The sequence below is a fragment of the Mustela lutreola genome, chromosome 10 (assembly GCF_030435805.1).
Source record: "Mustela lutreola isolate mMusLut2 chromosome 10, mMusLut2.pri, whole genome shotgun sequence".
NCBI classification, from domain to species: domain Eukaryota; kingdom Metazoa; phylum Chordata; class Mammalia; order Carnivora; family Mustelidae; genus Mustela; species Mustela lutreola.
The window spans coordinates 99,299,538-99,319,636 of record NC_081299.1 but is presented as its reverse complement, the minus strand read 5'-3'; the positions used below and the strand labels follow the sequence as shown (position 1 = coordinate 99,319,636).

Here is a 20,099-nt window from a genome sequence, read left to right as displayed (position 1 = left end):
GATGTGGGTACTATGTGTGTCATAGTGTAAAACATTTTCCTTATAATGGGTTAGAAACAAAATATCTAAAACTATTCTGTGATAAATATCCAGAAGCACAGTTTCTGTATCATAGAATATGCACATTTTCAACCTCACTATTAACAATCCAATTGATGAATAAATTTAGCTTCTATGAGGATGTAAGCAAATTCCTTTTTCTTCATATCTTTAAAATTCGTTTTTATAACTTCCCCCTCAATCTAATGGATTTTAAATATCTTAATGTTGTTTCAGTTTACATTTCTCTGACCTGCTGATGAAGTGGAGCATCTTTTCATCTGTGAATTGCCTAACAATATTTTTGTAAACTTCCTATTACTTTTCTTTCTGATTTGTAATTTTTCAAGAAAAACCTTAAATGTTATTAAAGATCAAACATCTAATAAATGACAGGGTCCTAATTTACACCCAGGCAATCTAATTATAAAACTCTTTTGCTTGTTATCCACTGAAATGAGGTACATTTCATTTTAAATTTAAAATTTCATTTTAGTTTCCAATTATTTATTGCCAGGCCATAGAAATACAATTGATTTTTATATATGGACTACATCCTGTCACCTTGCTAAAATCTCTACACCTGTAGAACTTTTTTTTAGATTTATTTATTTTAGAGAGAGAAAGTGGGGGGGAGGGGCAGAGGAAGAGAATTTCCAGTAGACTCCCTCCTAAGTGCAGAGCCAGACATGGGGCTCGATCTCACAGCCCTGAGATCACGACCTGAGCCAAAATCAAAAGTCAGACACTTAACCAACTGAGCCACCCAGACACCCACCTTGTACAACTTTTAGTTGTAGTAGTGTTTTTGTAAATTTTTTAGATCTTTCTATGAGGTGGGAGATGTTCCCTCTCCTCTGTTTTCTGACACACTATGTAGAATTGATATTACTCCCTTGAATACTTGCTAGAATTCACAAGTAAAGCCACCTGGGCCTAGAGCTTTCTCTGTGAAAAGCTCTGTAACTATGACGTCAATTTCTTTCAAAGATAAAGGCCCTCCAGAGTATATATTTCTCCTTGGGTGAGCTTCATAGTTTGTGTCTTTCACCTAAATTATAAAACTTACTGGAATAAAGTCATTCATAATAATGTTATATCACCGATAGGATCTTAGTGATGTCTACGCTTTTATTCTTTTTTTTTAAAGATTTTATTTATTTATTTGACAGAGAGACAGTGAGAGAGGGAAAAAAAGCAGGGAGAGTGGGAGAGGGAGACGCAGTCTCCCTGCCAAACAGGGAACCTGATGTGAGACCCGATCCCAGGACTCTGGGATCATGACCCGAGCCAAAGGCAGATGCTTTAACAACTGAGCCACCCAGGTGCCCTATGCTTTTATTCTTAACATTGGTAATTTACTGCACTTACTCTTGATATATTCTGAATATTAATCTTTATCTCTTACAGAAGTTATAAATATTTTTTCTTAACTTACTGCTTTTCTTCAAACTTGTGGCATGTTTAGTCATCCAGAAGGAACTTTAAAATTCAGATATAATAAACATGTCAGTTTTTTTTTAATGATTTGTGATTTTCATTTTTTGTCTGAGAAATCCATCTATCTGACAAGTCAGTCATAAAAACATTTTTCTGTATCACTTACTTTTTTTAAAGATTTTTATTTCTTTTAGAGAGAGAGAGAGAGAGGAGTGTATGTGTGCACGTGCACCCATGAGTGGGGAGAGAAGCAGAAGGGGAGGGAAGAGAAGGAGGAAAGAATCTCAAGCAGACTCCATGTTGAGCTCAGGGCCCAACATGGGGTTCAATTCCCAGACCTGGAGATTAGAACTCCAGCTGAAACCAAGAGGTGGATGCCCAACTGACTGAGCCACCCCTCTCCTATATTACTTTCTAATTGTTTTAAAGTTCTGCTTTTTTCCATTTAGATCTTTGATGCACTTGGAATTTATTTTTGTTATGGTGAAAAGAAAGGACCCAATTTTATTTTCTTTGATATGGAAACCGAGTAGTTCTCACAACAGTATTTGAATAGTTCATCCTTTTCCCACTGATATGCGATGCCATCTTTGAAAAATGCCCAATCTTTTACATGTTTGGTCTTGTTCTGGGATCTCTATTATGTTCAGTTTGTTCTACTTATCTACTGCCACACCAATACCATAGATTCTTTACAAGTTTTGATATCTGGAAAGTCAAGTTGCTCTGCTTGCTCTTACTTTCCAGGATTGTCTTGATTTGGATCTTTAGTTTTCCGTATGAACACCAGAATTATTTTGTGAGGTTCTACATTAAAATCTTGCTCTATCTAGATTCTAGATTGTTCGATCTATGTTCTACCTAAAACCTTCTTAAGATTTTAATCGATGCTGCCCCTGTCAATGTTGCTGCTGAAATGGCCTCGGCAAAACCGAATGCCTCTGTGACATTGGACCCCAGCCGGAAAAACCGACAATCACAAGCACGGCCTCCAGGTCACTCCCACCTTCCAAATTCCAGCTGTACCGGACTGATGGACACTAAATCACACCTAGAAGCCTCTGCAAGAGACTTTTATAGATACTTTTCTAATTTTAGAACCGATGATCTAGTAAGCATTTGTAATGGAAGAATAAGTCCTTTGGAAAGCTGTATTTTAATTCTGGTATTCGGGCACCTGGTGGCTCAGTTGGTTAAGCATCTGCCTTTGGCTCAGGTCATGATCTCAGGGGATTGAGCCCCAAGTTGGAGTACATGCTCAGCATGGAAATCTGCATCTCCTTCTCCCTCTGTCCCTCCTTCTCCCTTGCCCTTCCCCCGCCAACTCTGTGTGTGCTCTCTCTCTCAAGTAAATCCATAAAATATTTAAAAAAAATAATTCTGGTATGTTAGTGACAATTATTTCAATGTTTTTGTTAAGAATATAAATCTAGGGGGCGCCTGGGTGGCTCAGTGGGTTGGGCCGCTGCCTTCGGCTCAGGTCATGATCTCAGAGTCCTGGGATCGAGTCCCGCATCGGGCTCTCTGCTCGGCAGAGAGCCTGCTTCCCTCTCTCTCTCTCTGGCTGCCTCTCTGTCTACTTGTGATTTCTCTCTGTCAAATTAATAAATAAAAAAAAAATCTTTAAAAAAAAAAAAAAAAAAAAAAAAAAAAAAGAATATAAATCTAGGGGCGCCTGGGTGGCTCAGTGGGTTAAGCTGCTGCCTTCGGCTCAGGTCATGATCTCAGGGTCCTGGGATCGAGCCCCACATTGGGCTCTCTGCTCAGCAGGGAGCCTGCTTCCCTCTCTCTCTCTTTCTCTGCCTGCCTCTCTGCCTACTTGTGATCTCTGTCTGTCAAATAAATAAATAAAATCTTAAAAAAAAAAAAGAATATAAATCTAGATATTAGATACTAAGGGTACTAACAGTTTCTTCATCAATTTGACCTCCACAAAAATACCTGCCCAGATTATAAACAGTGCTTCAGAAACTTTCATTTGCTTCTTATTTGTTGTATTTTACTTGCTCATTTCTAAATACTAAAGAATGTCTATATTGCTTGAAAGCAGCCAAATGACAAATACTGTATTTTCAATGGGCACTGGTTTTAACTCTCCAGATCAAGAAGCTACAACCCTGTTTCTTTTAACATATCAGTACCAAGATTCTGAATAAGCTGTTCTAAGACTTTTGACCCTAGAAACTGGGGGTTTCCTAGGCATCTTACATTTTTCTTGCTGCTTTTGAGAAGAAAAGAAATTTAATTTGGACTACAATAAGAAAAATTTAAAAAGATGCTTTTTACAAATCATCTGCACAAATCATGTTCCCTGTAAGTTAAAAGCTTTTCAATCATTTAATCAGGGCAAATATACACGGTACACATTCTCTACAATCACTGTTCTTTAACAGTTAATATCAAAAGGGAAAAAAAAAAAAACCTCTTCTTATAAAAGGTGGTAGAATGAAAAATTTAATAATTATGATTATTAAACTTCACCAAGATACCATCTAGAAAGAACCAGTGACCTTACTAGTGACAGCTGACTCAAGCAGCTGATAGCCTGCCTGGCCTTTTGAAGCGACATATGTATCCGCCCTCCCTTTTTCCAGTGCACAGCGGGGAAAGCAGGAGACCCAGAGATAGAACTAACGGAATCCTCGCTTATTTAGCCGGAAGCAGAGGGAATCCCGCTGCCAGCAGAGAGATGGTTTCCCAATTGGTCTTCAATTAGAACAAAGCCATAACACTGGTTGCCTCTGGGTGTTGGGCCTATGGTTTTTTTAAATTCCAGTTTCCAAATTTTCTCTAATGGGACCCATTATCTTCATAATGCAAAGAAAGCTCTAATTGACCAAAGAGCACACATATGTTAGTTCATTGTTTTATTTTTAACGCCCAGCCACTAAGAAGATCTTCTACGTGTCCTCTCTTCCTCTCCTGGTGGTGGGCAGGGTCTCCATCGGCCAGAGATAGACAAGCAGGATTCCACAGTTTGGGGGTGGGAGTCATATTTGCCTGGGATTTATAAAAATGATATTGCAAGTATCATTCACATCGACAGTTTTCGTGGTCAGAAACAGCAATATTTATTAGGTCCTTACTGTGCCTAGGCCCCCCGTCTTCTGGACACAGCAGAGAGAAACAAACAGCAGCAGAGATGGCCCCTATGTATGAAGAGCTCAAAATAGCATCAAAGACATCAAGGACATAAAAATACTTTAACCAATACCAAGGTACAGACTGAGAGTGTAAACCAAGAGGTTAATGTGGAAGCAGCTGGGGAAGTGTCAGAGCCAGCTGGGGGGGATGCCTCCGAGACTTCCAGAAGCAGGCCCCATGACGTCTTCTCTTTACCTCCAGTGCAACTTCTTTCTCCGAGAGTTAGTAAAATGGGAAATTCTGAAGCCACAGTAAAGTTCCTGGTTGGGAAAGTGGCCTAAAGGCCTATTGCACCAACTTGTTGACTCCAGGTTAATACTCCTACTTGAGATAGCATTCAAGTTTTGAGGGAAACAGGTCCTTTCAGCATATGATTTTAGAAAACTATGTGTGACAGACTTATTTGAAAGTTGGCAGTACTTCATGAAAAAAAACCACACTTCCTATGAAATTACTTGCTTTCCACTCTGACTACAGAGGCAAGGGACTGACCTGGGATTAGAAGTGTTCAAATTCTTAATGGTCGCCTAAGTGCCTCATTGCACAATGTGGAAAACAGAACGAAAACCCGTGACAGATCATTTTCTTTTCTTCCTTATAAAAGCTGCCCCTTTTCAAGGGCTTGACATGTCTGTCACTCTGTGGCTGCCCTCCACCTTCATGAAGCTTCATCCCTTAGTGAGCACAGTTCTGAAGTGATTGCTGGTACTGGAATCTGAGATGGACCGGTTTCTCGAGTTGTGCCCAAGTCAGAACTGAGGAAGTGACACAGTCAAAGGGAGTGGACTGGGAGCTACAGCCATACCTCTGGCTCTAAGAAAAATTGCTTCAGTACAGTTGGCTTTTTCAGGGGACGGTCTGTGGGGCTCAAGACACAGGGAACTCAAGCCAACCCTGAGCCCGGGGAAGCAAGGGGTGGACCCAGCTCTCATCAGTTAGGGGAAAGCTGGAGGCCTTGGGCCACACACAATGTCCTCTCAGTGCTTTTCCTCTGGCATGAAAGTGGAATGTGAACACCAGTCGGCCTCGAGAGATTCCTGGCGAGGCACAAATGATAAGGGGTAGATGTCGAATATGGTATTAGGATGAAATCTTAAGGATGCTACTAAGAGGGCAGAAGGAATTTTACACGTCTGCCTTTAGGCATGATCAAGGATAAGCAACACGATCAGACTTCCAGAAACAAATTAGCTTTCCACCCTGGCATGTGGATTGGAGCTCTCTGGCCAGAAGTCATGGTTCAGAAATGAACCTGAACTGCCGACTAATGAACAACGACTTGCTCAGTACAGTGATGTCCTCGCTCATGAAATCTCTTCTCCATCATCCTCTGTGCCTGAAAAAAGCGAGCCGCGCTGAGGATCTTCCGTGTGTGCAAGCCTGTACTCCACGACGCTCGACGCTTCCCGGGAACGCCTGCCTTCGCTAGAGGCGAGGACATCGTCTGCTTGGGACGCGGGATCCGGGGCCACTTCACTTAATCATCTGGGTTTCTTCGTCCGCATCGAAGAACTCTTCCTCTTCCTCACTCTCACTGCCTACAGTGTCGTCCTTGTCCTCAGACTGACACGGGAAAGAACCAGAATGGTCACATGACACCATGACATTTCTAAAATGAAAATGATTAACTAGCACTCAACCGACAAATGAATCTTTAGGACATCTTCTCCCCTAAGATTTTACCCTAAAGTGTTCTACGAAAGTGAATGACTCACCGGCCATCTTCACTTCTCTAAAAAACCAGCTGCTATTAATCCCACACCTTTGTTTTCCAACAGCTTTGCTTGGTTCTATTAAATGTAACCAGAACATTCTCTCCTCCCGCCCCCCCAAATTGTCATCCTCCCAAGTGATACTTGTGAATGATTAAGAAAACCACACCATACCTGTGGGGGATCCAAGGTCTGTAAGGACAACGCTTCCTCCCCCAGTCTCCGATATGAATACACCTGAAGGTCAGAAAATGTCTCCAGCAATGGGCTGTTAAGGGTTTCTGGCAATAATAAACTCAGGAGGCCCGAAGTCAGGCCGGTGGCTCCAAAGATAATGAAAGGTAAAGACCATTGCACATATCTCTGTGGGGGCAGGGAGTAGAACAAAAACATGAAAACTCGGTATCCAGTTCCCAGCATGTGACATAAGCAGTCTGTGCCCGGGGCATGGCCATGCTTACTATCCAGGTCATGCCTTCCCACTAGAATACACTAGAAGCCACTTCTTCCCCCATGGAGAGTTGCCCTGGAAAATCATGGAGTGGTTGCTTGGGCACGGAGAAGTGGGGGTGAGTACACAGAAAGGCCTCAGAGGTATGCGGATCAGAATGGAAGTGGGGGGTGGGTACTGCTTTCACTGCAGGCAACTCCCTTAGAACACAGGGATCTCCACATACGCTTTGCTTGGGAGGTACCCCAAAGACGTGATCACCATAAACTTGAAAGTTCTCCACCCTCGTATCAGCCAAACCATCTCCCCACCCACCAAGCTCGCTGATTCACTAAGCACTGAGTAAGGGACAGGAGGGACTCATAGGGAGAGGTAGGGAGGGGGCTCTGGGATCAGGTTCATAGCAATCCCCAAAATGTGGAGGTGTGAGGAAACCAGAGATAAGGGAAAACACCAGATTGCCTTGCCCTAGGTGTCCCTGGAGGGGGTCTTTTTTATGGCAGTCACGTGGGATCTAACAGAGAATAACCAGACCCTTTAAAAAAAAAAAAAAAGTAAGCTGTTAAAGATGTTATCGCTGATCCTTACACAAAGGTGCTCTCAGTAGAGAAATTAAAAAGATTTAAGTTCCCTGGTTAGCGGTCAATAAAAGACCTACCCTAAAAGCTCTCAGGGGCAGCTCCCTCCTGAGAGCTTTTTTTTCCTCCTGTATCCCTGGTTAATAAAAAATATATCCCTTTCATCTCTCCTCTGTCCACAAGATTCATTCTTCAGCTCCGTGAGACAAGGACCCCGCTCTCCCACGTCAGCAACACACCTGGGAGGACAAGGGTTAAAGGTACGAACGCCCTGAAAAGAAAAAGAAGACCCTAAAGAATCCTGGCACATCCATGCAGTTTGGAAACTACCCGAACCGGACAGGGAGATAACAGCTTTGCTTCAGAGATCCAACAGACATTCTAAGGAAAATGTACAGAGTTTCTAGAAACACAAACAGGTTCAAAGATAACAGCACAGAAAACTGTGTGCTGCTCTCCAGCCACGGGTGTGTTGCTCTGGGGTCCTTTCTGAGCTCATTAACATTCTTGAGTTCTTATTAGGAGTTGTTTAGCTTTATCTTATTTGGGCTTCCAAATTCTGTGGATAGGACCACTATCCAGGTCATATCCTAGTTAGGATATCCTCTGCCTGATTTTTCAGAAGTAAAGAGATGATGGACAAGGCAGGGTAGGGGATGGAAGTAGCCTGGCAGAATCTCACTTCTGGATCCCACATGCACACACAGGTCCAACGCTGTGGGTGTGCTGCTTAGTCATGGGGGACACAACGCTCTCACCTCTTCTCAACTGAGCAGGAACAGAGACCCAGGGCTAGGTAGACTAATGTTCTAGGAGAGTCAGACAGAGTCCAGAGATCTTTAGAGATAAACCCCTAATGTCCCACACACTTTACAGAATGGAACAAATATATATTAGAGGAAGGGTCTGACCGTGTGAAATTAAGCAGGAGACATGTGAAGAGATACTCATGAAAAGGAAGTGTACTGCAAGTCAAAGATAGAAAGACAGAAAGACCAGAAAGATTGAAAGGAAGAAAGAAAGAGAACGAAAAGGTCACGGTGGGATTTCAGAGACACCCTCCTATACTAGGGAGACCAGGAAACCAAAGAGATGCTGTGAGAGAAAAAGCTAGTTTTCCCTTTGCTGCTTTTCCTGCTTCTCCGGGTGCTCAGACCTGCACCCCCACTTTGACTTCACACAGGCTTATAATGCAAATCACATAGGTCCTTTTTGCAGGGGCCAAGACTTAATGATTTCTCTAGAGCAGATAACATCTCAGGAAGGACCCAGGGAGAACAACCAGGTGAAGCTATTGTATGCACATTGCAGACCACTGGAGACATTCTAGACATCTCCATGCCAAGACCCCTTGGCTCCAAGGAATAACACCGGTGCCCTTGTCTTTGTTCTAACCGGTTCCTGGATGCCTGGATGCCTGAGAGGACACGTACACCAGACCACTCCCAGGTCCCTGGACAAAGACGAGACTCCCCCAGTCACTCCGTCTGTATCTGGTCTCTCTGGATCTTCAATGAACTGTTTCACCTCCGGCCAGCTCACTTGACTGCCATGCTGCGTGAAGCCAAGGACTCTCTTGGCTGGTCCTGCAGGAACCCCCTGGTTCCTTGGACCTGGCCTGCTGGCGTGGCTAGGAGGTGGGGACAACAGCTGTCTACAAAGCACATCCAGTCACCCTTTGTTGAGTACCAGCTGGGAGGGCCACAGCAGAGACATGCGCAGGGGCTCTGTGGATTAATCCATCACAGAACCAGAACATTTCAAGACCGGAAGGATTTTCAGGGCAGCTGTTAAGTCTACCCTCTTTCTCTAGACTATAAAATTTAGAAAATGCTAAAAAGCTCTTAATAGACCCACGACTAGGCATGTTTCTCTTCTAATTTTCTTGTCTAAATGGTATGACTTTGGGCAAGTTATATAGCCCGTTTCTGCTGAATTTCTCCTCTTTAATAGAGGATAATAACTATCCCTGCCTCACATGGTTCTTGTGAAGCTTGCGACAGATGTTGAAGCGCTTGGCACAGAGCCCAGCACAGTGCAGAAACTTCACAAATATTCACTGACTGACTTATGACTGACTTAGCTAACTCTCCAATGAATGCAGAGAAGCAGACACTCAGAGTCTCAAGGGTGAGAGCATCCTGGGTCAGAGCCCCTGTTTCCTGAGTGATACATAATCTAAAAGAGACAAGCTTCCCACTCAGAGCAGGCTGATCTTCAGTGGCAAATGTTTGTTACCATGTTGTAAGCAAAGGCACAAGTAATTCCAAAGCAGAGAATCCAGAAAAACAAAACCAGGAGGTACAAACCAACCAGTGAGGGGATGAAGGGAGCAATAATCCCACCAACTCGGGAGAACATAGAACAAGTTCCAAGCCCAACGTTCCTGAAAGGCATAAAAAAAGTGGAAAATCAGTAAGTTCTGGGGCGCGGGGGAATGTAAAGACCCTGTAATGGGCCATTAATAATAAATCCCAAGGTGGAAGCAGCATGGTCTCCTTTAGAGCAGTGAAACATTCTGAGATGCTGGAAATGTTCTGTAGCCACACTGTCCAATATGAAAGCTGCTAGACACCTGCCGCTAAGAGCGCTGGAAATACGGCTAGTGAGAACAAGGAACTGGGTTTTTCATTTACTTCATTAAATTTAAATAGCCACACGAGCCTAGTAACTACCACACTGGACAGTGCAGTTATCACAGAGGACGGTGCAGAAATGACCATGTGAATATTTCTTGTCCAATGTTCTTAATGGGTTTTTGTGTGTGAGGTTTCCTATGAATTGATATACCCATGGAGAGCCAGAGTTTTATGATCTGAGAAGTCTGCCCATTTATTTAAATTCAACTAATTGACGATTCAAGGGCCAGGCATATGAATAGGAATTGAGTACATATTCTCAGGAAACCAGGAGCATTACCTTTGTGAGGAGTACAGCCATGCAAGTGATGGGAGGGAGCGGGAGTGAGAGTGGTTACAGGCGGGGTGGCCAGACATCACCCTTTCGCCCCAGCCTAATTGCTCTCAAAAGTGTCCCAGTTTGGACAAAATGGTCATCCTAGCATCACAGCTGGCAGCCAAAGAAAACACGTCAGAGGAATAATTAGGAAATGACTGGCCCATCACAGACAGCCTGGGAAAAACTGGGGGGACGGGATTTAAAATTAATAGGCAGAAAGAATCATTAAGTTTGTGGGGATGAGGGAAACATCTGGAATGATCTCTGAAAAGCCTGGGGAAGTGCTAAGCTAGGAAAGCCCTGCCTGGCCCACAAAGGCAGTTCTAAGAAGACTGAGCCACATCCCTGCCCTCCACATTTGGTTTTCAGACTTATTTTATGAGGGGAAACTTCAGACAGAGTATGTTCCCTTTGATAGGAGCGTGTCCTACTCATTAGAAACCACATTTATCAACTAGTATGGAAACCTCATCTTCACTTCTAAGTGGAATTACCTTTTTAACAATGTGTATATTTTGGGTGAAGATGTAGGTTCTGTGACAACAGGGACCAAGTCCCCTTGCCTGACAGGTGCCTGACACAGGATGGGTGACTGAATCCAGTCTGCCGAAATCAAGATGGCATCCAAGCAGTCTTTGGGTGATGGGACGTGTTTAGTGTAGAGGACTTCTCTCACAATTTACATGAGGAAATTTAGCTCAAAATATAGCTACGTTTTCCTCAGCCAAGTGGGCCGAGTGCGGTCCACACAGGCAGTTTCTGGGCTTAGGTCAGCCTGCTGAACTGTTGCTGGCCCACCCTAACTATGGTCTCGGTGGAACGAGAACCATACCTCCGCTGTGGCAAGCATCTACTGCAAAACATGCAGGGTGTGTGAGGCGCACCTGATGACCGTGGGGTACAGCTCAGAGGTGTAGATGTACACCACGTTAAAGGCCGCGCTGATCGTCAGCTTCCCGAGCAGAGACAAGGAATGGCTATTCACCACTGCAAACACACCTGTGTCTGAGGAGGACAAGGGTAAAATACCGTGAGGTCCTTCAGGGAAAAAAATGCCTTCGAGTGACACATTGACTTCTGAAGGAGCCAGAGACGCGAGTACGGATGGTGAACAGTGAGGAGGTAGTATGACAGGTTACCATTCAGGTTGAGTGAGCACACGCAACACATGCCTGCAAATATTCTCCCAGTGTCTTGCCCAACCCCCTGAAATCTTCCACAGTGGAGGTCATGGTGGGGATTAAACTTGCTTCCTCCTCAGTGACAGAGCTCTTGGAAAACTATCCTGTGGTAAAGCAAGCTTCATGGGGATAGTAAATCTTACCCAGCATGGAGGCTACTTGCCTCTCCTTCCCAACCTGGCTCACCAACCAGTGATGTGAAATGGTAGTTAGCATGACAAGCTCTAGTGCGTGCGGGGAATAAGTCTGACGGATATAAGAGGCAGAGGGGAGGTCCAGGAAAACCACTCTCTTCAGTGTGCATTTCTTGGTATTCCATTGGAAGATAAGGAATAACCCCATTAAATGACTACCAGAGGGTATAAATCATTAATGTTCTTTAAAGAACAAGGCTCTAAATATGGAACTCCTTTTAATTTTTCTTCCTGCCCAACTTCTTACTTGAATTACTAATCACTAATAATATTTCAGTTTCTGAATAGATAATTTCTTAATGTTACAGATATTTCTTAATGTTATCTCTTTACATAAAATGCAAAACTACAGGTTATAGCAGTTCATTTCCCTATCAAAAATACTATCAATTATCCTGTGGTTCTTTCCTTTATTAACATTTTTCTCCCCAGGATCTTGCAATGCAATCATTCCCTTTCAAACATACTTAACCTCTCCCTTCAATGACCCAGCAGACTCTGCTCTCAAAATAGCAATTTATTTTTCTGAGGAATAAAATCTCATTGACTGTGTTGTACTTACCCCCTTGACTAGCAGACATCTTCAATGAGTGACCAATTCTCCATTTCCCCAAATAACCTGCCCCGTAGCTCACTACAATCTGGCTTCCGATAACACGCTCTCCTCAAAGTCCTACCCTTGAAGGTCAACAGCAAGGTCCTAATCACCAAAGTAATTGCCTCTCTTTCTCCTTGACATTTCTGCCAAATAGGATATACTTGTCCCCTTCCTTGGGGCTGCTTGCATGGCCCACAGAAACCACTCCTTCCTTAAATAACTCAAAAGCAATATTCTTTCCTTCCTTTGACCTCCACTGTCCCTAGTCTCTGACCCATTCAACTGGCATGCTTCAGACACACTCCTGGAGCTGCTTCCTTCTCTATCTTGTCTGCATCGAGTTACTTCAGGCTAAGGCTGGTATCCGGCTCGCGTCTGTGCCTCTCGCACTGTCTCCCATAGGACAATACTCTGCGGTGCTTGCTAAATATTTGCTGAACAAATTAGTAGAAGGACTACAATAGGGATTAATTTAGTGCAAAGAACCTGTGTTCATGCTCTCTCAACTTCTAAGGAGGGAGGCATTAAAATACTCCATCCTAAAATATGCTTCCCCTTCCTTGCCTGACTATGAAATAAATCTTCATCTACTTTAAAGATGGTGCCCTGAGCACAGCGGCCCAGGCACTGCCAAACCCGACCATCTGGGGCTTTCTCCTCTTCTGCCAGGCAATTTGGAAGAAGATGCTAGCTCTTTTAAGTACTGAATATATTATTTGAAGCCACGAGTGCTTCTGAAAAAAGAACGCTGCCTTTTGGCATTTACCACAAGATTCATGTCTGCGCTAGAGATCTAACAATCTCCTCCATTAAACCAATAATAAGGGCAATTCTTCAGTTATTTTCCAGAAAACTTAGTGTGTTGTGAAAAGGTATTCGGTAGCCTTGGCGCAAACAGCAATCTGCACATTTGCTTTACTGCAGATGAACTCTGGGACCGTTTTCAACCCGTACGGGATGGCATCTTTCAGAACTGTAGAGCGACGCTCTGTAACATCTTTAACAACAGGGTAGGAGATTGCTGTCCTGAAAATTGAATTCAAATGGCACACCACGGAAGGCTTTTAGCCAAACGCCCACAGACACCAAAGCTGCAAGAAGCCTTTCCCGTGAGGCTCAGGACACTTCCGGCTGGAAGCCATCTGGGGAGCGAGGCTCCAGCTCCGTCCCCACAGAGCTCTCCATCAGCATCTGCTCGTAACTTCTCCTGCATTCCTGACACTGGAGTCCAGTCACCACCCGAACCTCAGGGAATTCACCTTATCCCCAGGTGGCCCGTGTCAATTTCAGTAGCTCTGTTTATTAGAAAATTATTTCTTATTCTTTCTGAGGCAGCTGTTGGGCAGTTGGTCAATCCTGAGTCAATGTTCAGAAGTGCTTGGCAGCCCCTGGGCTGGTTCCTTGGACATCTGACTTTGGTTCTTTATCTGAATATAAAATCAGATTATTACTGGCTACTACCAGCAAAAGTACAAAGTGTTTAAAAAAAGGAAAACTAGGGGTGCCTGGGTGGCTCAGGCGGCTAAGCATCTGCCTTCAGGTCAGGTTATGATTCCCTGGGATCAAGCCCCGTTTCAGGCTCTCTGCTCAGTGGGGAGCCTGCTTCTCCCTCTGCCTCCCCCTCTGTGTGCCCTCTCCCTATCACCTTGTGCTCTCTCTCCCTCTGCCAGCTGCTCTGCCTACTTGTGTTCTCTGTCAAATAAATAAATCTTTAAAAAAAAAAAAAGGAAACTAAACTCAATTATCTTTGAGGGGGAAAAAAGATAATTCTCAGAACACTTGTATCTTGTATCCTTCAAAGCACTGAATTCAAGAGGTTGTAAGTTTATTCCAGTGATGAAGCTATAAGGACTATCTAGCTATCTAGAAGCTTCCTCAGAGTCTATCTGAGGTTGCCAGAACAAAAATTCTCAGCATGTTATAGTCACATTTCATTGATCCCAAATAGTAAAAATTCAACTTAATCATCTACTTCATTCATTGGATGATTATGAAATATTTTTGATTGCTCATGCATATGTTAAAAATCTTTAAGACAGCAGTATGCCCTCTGTTATGATACACACACAGGTGGGCAAAAGAACCTAGAATTCATTTACTCCCCTCCCCCCTCTTAAAGAAAAATACCATATATGCGTAAAGTTCTGTCACCATAGTTTCACCATTTCTAAAATTTCACATGAATGATATCCTTCAGTTTGTAGACTTTTGCGTCTGGCTTCTTTTCGTTAGCATGAATGGTTCTGAAATTTATCCATGTTGTTGTGTGTAATCAGTAGGTCACAGTTCAATCCTTTTTGTTGTTGTTCAGCAATATTTCATTGTAGGAATAGGTCACAATTTGTTTATCCGTTCCTCAGCTGATGGGTATTTGGGTTCCTTCCAGTTTGGGACCATTATTAATAAAGCTACTATGAACATCTGCATCAAAGTCTTTGTGTGCATCTGTGCTCCTGCCTCCCTTGGGTAAAGGTGAGTCATATGGCACATGTATGTCTCCCTTTTAAATAAGCTGCTAATGTTTTTCAAAGGGTCTGTTCCAGTTTACACTTCTATCAGTGGGATATAAGAGTTCCAATTCTTCCTTATCATTGCCAGTGATGGTATGGTTGGTCTTTTAGATTTATTTTTTTAAGACTTTATTTATTTGAGAGAAAGAAAGAGAGCCAGGAGCAGGGAGAAAGGACAGAGGGAGAAGCACACTTCCCGCTGAGCAGGGAGCTCAACCTGGGACTGGATCCCAGGACCCTGGGATCATGACCTGCACCAAAAGCAGATGCTTAACTGACTGAGCCAAGCAGGCACCCTAATTTTAGTCATTCTAATAGGTGCGGAGTGGTAGATCTCCATTGTGGTTTTGATTTCCATTTCCGTAATGTTAAATAATTGAACATCTTTTCCCATGCTTATTGACCATTTTCTTATCCCTCTGGAGAAGTGTCTGTTCAAATCTTCTGTCCATGTTTTGTTTGTTTGTTTGTTTCTCATTATTAAGCTGCAAGAGTCCATTCTGTATTCTGGGTACAAGTTCTTTATCAGGTATATGTTTTGCAATTACTTTTCTCAGTCTGTACCTTGCTTTTCTTTAGTTATGTCTTTCAAAAAGCACAGATTTTTCATTTTGAAGTCTAAGTAATGATTTTTTTTTTTTTTTTTTTTTTTTGCTTTGTGCTTTGTGTGTCCTATATAAGAAATCTTTGCCTAAACCAAAGTCACTAAGATTTTTCTCCTACATTCTCTTATGGAACTTCTGTAGTTTTAGGCTTTACGTCGGAGTCTTACAAGGAGTTAATAACTGCGTATGAAGTGACAGGCAAGTTGAAGTTAAACTGCTTGCACACAGACATCCAATTATTCCAGCACCAGCTGCTGGAAAGATTATCTTTTCCTCATTGAGCTGATTTGTCTTCTTTGCTAAAAATCAGTTGACTGTGTGCATTTTTCTCTATGTATGTTATAATTGGATAAAACATTTTTAAAAGGTGATCAAAATTCCAGCCCCCCTCAAAAAATAAAATAAAAATCAACTGACCACATGTGTGGGTTCATTTCATACTAAATTCTATCCTATTATTTATACGTCCATTCCTACCTGACAATATCATACTATCCTGATTAATGTAACTTTGTAGTAAGTTCTAAAATCAGGTAGGATAAGTCCTTCAACTTTATTTTTCTTGATAAAAGTTATTTTGGGATATTCTAGGTGCTTTACATCTCTATAAAAATTTTGATATTAAGTTGTCAATATCTGTCCACAAAAAAAGGTCTGTTGGAAATTTTATTGGGTTTGACTGTGCTGAAGATAGACTGATCTGGGGTGAACTGATGACTTAAAGAAGATCTTCCAACCCTGAATGGTAATCTCTTCATTTATTTTATTATTAATACCACCAATTCATTTATTTAGTCTCCTTTGATTTTCTCTCATCAGTTTTGCATTTTATAGCTTTGCATAGGTCTTAAACATTATTTTGTAAAATTTATCTAAATAAATCACATTTTTATTTTATTAAAAATGGTATTTTTTCAATTTTAAATTGTTGCTAATATATAGAAGTAAAATTGTGTCACATGACTCTGTGAAACTCATTTATTAATTTTAGATTTTTTTTGTATATTCTCTAGGATTTTCTGTGGACACTCTCAAGTAGTCTTGTGAATAAAGATAGTTTTACTTCTTCCTTTCCAATTTGGATCCCTTTAATTTCTTTGTATTACCTTACTGTATTCACTAGTAATTCCAGTACACTGTTCCACAGAAGTGATAACAATGGACATCCTTGCCTTTGTCCTGATCTTCGAGAGCAAGTATTTGCTTTCTAACCATGAAATGATGTTAGCTGTAGGTTCCCCGTTGATACCCTTTATCAACTATTACTAGTTGCTGCTGGTTTCTGTAATGAACGGATGTTCAATTCTCATAAGTGCTTTTTTGACTAGTTTTGAAATGATCTTTTTTTTTCCTTCTGCCTTTTTTTTTTTTAAAAATTTTATTTATTTATTTGACAGGCAGAGATCACAAGTAGGCTGAGAGGTAGGCAGAGAGAAAGGAGGAAGCAGGCTCCCTGCTGAGCAGAGAGCCTGATGCGGGGCCTGGGATCATGACCTGAGCCGAAGGCAGAGGCTTTAACCCACTGAGCCAGCCAGGCACCCCTCCTTCTGCCTTTTTAAAATGGTGAATAACACTGCTTAGCTTTTGAATGTCAAATCAGCCCTGCATTGGGAGCATATCTCTTGCTTGGTCATGATGTATCGCCCGTGCTGTGCACTCCTGGATTCAATTTGCTAATATTTAGTTCAGGATTGCATCTATACGGGTCTGTGGTTTTCTTGTAAATTCTTTGTTTGTTTTTCGTATCAGGGTAATTGCTGGCCTCACAAATGAGGCTGGGGGAGTATTTCTTCCTCTTGTATTTTCTGGAAGAACATATAGAATGGCTGTTACCTTTTCCTTAAGTGTTTCAGAGAATTCACCAGCGAAGCCATCTGGGCCAGGAATTCTCTTGTAGGAATGTTTGTCCCAGCAGATTCAGTTTCTTGAATAGAGAGGTCTATTCAACTTATCTGGGTTTTTTAGTATACTTTGGCAGCTTGTGTCTTTCAAGGAATTGACCCATTTTGCCTAAGTTGAATTTACTGGCATAAAAACGTTCAGTGTTCTCTTACAAATGCCGACAGGTTCTATAGGTTCCCCTCTTTCATTCCTGATATTGGTAATGTATGTCTTCTCTCTTTTTCTTATATTAGTTTGGCAAGAGGTTTATTGATTTTATTGATCTCAACAACCAGCTTTTGGTTTCATTGGTTTTTCCCTAGTATTTTCCTATTTTTATTTTACTGATTTTTTGCTCTTATTATTTGCTTTCTTATCTGGCTTTGTGCTTAATTTGTCTTTTTTTTTTTTTTTTTTTAAAGTTTGTCTTCTATTTTCTTAGGAAAGAAGTTTGATCATTCATTTGAAAACACCTTTATTCTGATATATTTCTAATTAAATTTTCTCTAAGCACTACTTTATTGCATCCCACAAACTGAGATAGGTTATGCTTTAATTACTGTTTAATTAAAAACGTTTCCAGGAGGGCGGCAACCTGGTGGCTCAGTTGGTTAGGCAACTGCATTTGGCTCAGGTCATGATCCTGGAGTCCTGGGATCGAGTCCTGCATCAGACTCCCAGCTTGGTGGGGAGTCTGCTTCTCCCTCTGACCCTCCCCTCTCTCATGCTCTCTCTTTCTCAAATAAATAAACAAGTAAAATCTAAAAAAAAAAAAAAAACAAGCAACCCCCCCCAAAACAACAACAACAAAAAAAACCCACCAAAAACTATTAAAAAAAAAATGTTTCCAGGGCACTGGGTGGCTCAGTCTGTTAAGTATCTGCCCTCAGCTCATAATCCCACGGGCCTAGGGCTGAAACCCCCATGGGGCTTCCTGTTCAGCAAGAAACAGCCGTTTCTTCCTCTCCATCTGCTACTCCCCCTGCTTGTGCTCTCTCTCTGTCAAATACATAAATAAAATCTTTTAAAAATATGTGTATACTTTCTAATTTCCTTTCTTCTTTGACCCATGGGTTTTTAGAAGAGCGGTTTTTAAAATCCAAATATGTGAGGTTTTCCCTGATATTTTTCAGTTACTGATTTCTAGCTTAATTCCACTCTCATAAAACAACTATTTTTGGAAGATTTCAATCCTCTTCAATTTATTGAAACTTGTTTTATGGCCCAAACGTGGTCATTCTTGGTGAGTATTTCATGTGTGCCCCAGAGGGAATGCATGTTCTGCTGTGTCAGGGGAGAGCGTCTGTAAAATGGCAGTTAGGTTATGTTCAAACTCCATATCTGTAGTTACTTGCAGTCTGATTTTTCTATGAATCGTTGAGGGATCCTGAAATATCCAACTCTAAGTTGGATTTGTCTATTTACTTTTTCAGTTCTATCCAATTTTCATGTATTTTGAATCTGTCACTAGATGCTACACAATCAGTGCATTACATCCTCTTGATGAACAGACTTTCTTGTTAGGTGTTTCTAGCTTTCATCAAACATGGAAAGGATCTGACCATCTTTCCTGCAAATAATTTTTTCTTTACTTCCTCCTTCTTTGATTCCAATTACAAATACATTAGGCTTAGTGTTGTCCTACAACTCATTGATGCTTTGCTAACTTTTCACTCAATTCTTTGTTTCTGCTTCATTTTGAATACGTTCTTTCCTTTCTTAAAGACTTTATTTATTCATTTGAGAGAGAGAGAGAGAGTACAAGCAAAGGGAATGGCAGAGGCAGAGGGAGAGTTGACTCTCCGCTGGGCTGGAAGCCAGATGTGGGGCTCCAGATCCCAGGACTGGAAGATCATGAGCTGAGCTGAAGGCAGGGGCTTCTTCTGAGACACCCAGGTGCCCCTTGCATACTTCCTTTTGTTATGGCTTTCACTGATCTTCTGTAACTAATCTCATCCACTGCATTGTTTTTCATGCAACCGATGCTTCATCTCTAGATATCACACATGTGTCTTTTATAGCCTCTGTTACTCAAGATGATCATGCTTTCCTTTATCTTCTTAAACATGGAATATATTGATAATAGCTGTTTATTAAAATTCTTATCTCTTTCTTCTATCGTCTGGGTCATTTCTGGTTTTGTTTCTATTGCCATGTCTCCTGATCATAAGTGGTATTTTCCTGCCTGGTAATACTGGCAGGATGCCATACACTGTGGATGTTACATTGCTAGGTGCTGGATTTTATCATATTTCTTTAAATACTGTCGCTCCTTACTCTGGGATGCAGTTAAGTTACTTGGGATCACTTTATCCTTCTGAGCTTTTTAAAGTACTTTGAGCGCAAGCAGAGAACAGCCTTTGGTGTGGGACTTCTTTGACCCAGGAGGTCTACCCAGAGCAGCAAACCTGGTTGAAAAGAACGCAATGTAGGCATGGCCTTGGGTTCCATGATTTGTCCTGAATGCTGCTTCCTGGCGGTCCTCTCGGGCCTCAGTAGCCTCAGTAGCTTCCTCAAACGCATGCACAGATCAGTAAGCAGCCAGAAGACTAGGAGGCCCCTTCTGCAGATCTCTGGAGTTCTTCCTCTGAGTATCTTATTCCTCTCCAGTATATTTCCTAGCAAATTCTAGAAATCTTGGCCTCTCCAAGTTTTAATATTACTGTCTTCTGAATTTAGGATAGCACCAGGATTTGCTGGGCTCCCCGTCCCTGCACCGTGATTCCGAGATGCTAAGTGAGGTCACAGGGAGCACCTGGTTTCCTTCCACTTGGGGATCACTGTCTGTCCTGGGCAGCCTATTGTCCA

At 42.0% G+C, this 20,099-nt stretch overlaps 1 protein-coding gene across 4 annotated transcripts in view; it reads right to left on the bottom strand.

Annotated features, from left to right (window-relative positions):
- Nucleotides 1-4,333: 4,333 nt before the first annotated feature.
- SLC22A15 (solute carrier family 22 member 15) overlaps nucleotides 4,334-20,099 on the bottom strand; it is a 79,645-nt gene continuing 63,879 nt past the window's right edge. For 3 of the 4 annotated variants that reach the window (XM_059136274.1, XM_059136276.1, XM_059136275.1), the window contains 4 exons: nucleotides 11,207-11,327; nucleotides 9,678-9,750; nucleotides 6,510-6,698; nucleotides 4,334-6,186 (listed from right to left, as the gene is read on the bottom strand). In XM_059136274.1, coding sequence (XP_058992257.1) covers nucleotides 6,097-6,186; nucleotides 6,510-6,698; nucleotides 9,678-9,750; nucleotides 11,207-11,327 — 473 coding nt within the window. In that variant the 3' untranslated portion in view covers nucleotides 4,334-6,096. Of the gene's footprint in view, nucleotides 6,187-6,509; nucleotides 6,699-9,673; nucleotides 9,751-11,206; nucleotides 11,328-20,099 lie in introns of all 4 variants that reach the window. The other variant, XR_009345120.1, reaches the window with a different exon arrangement.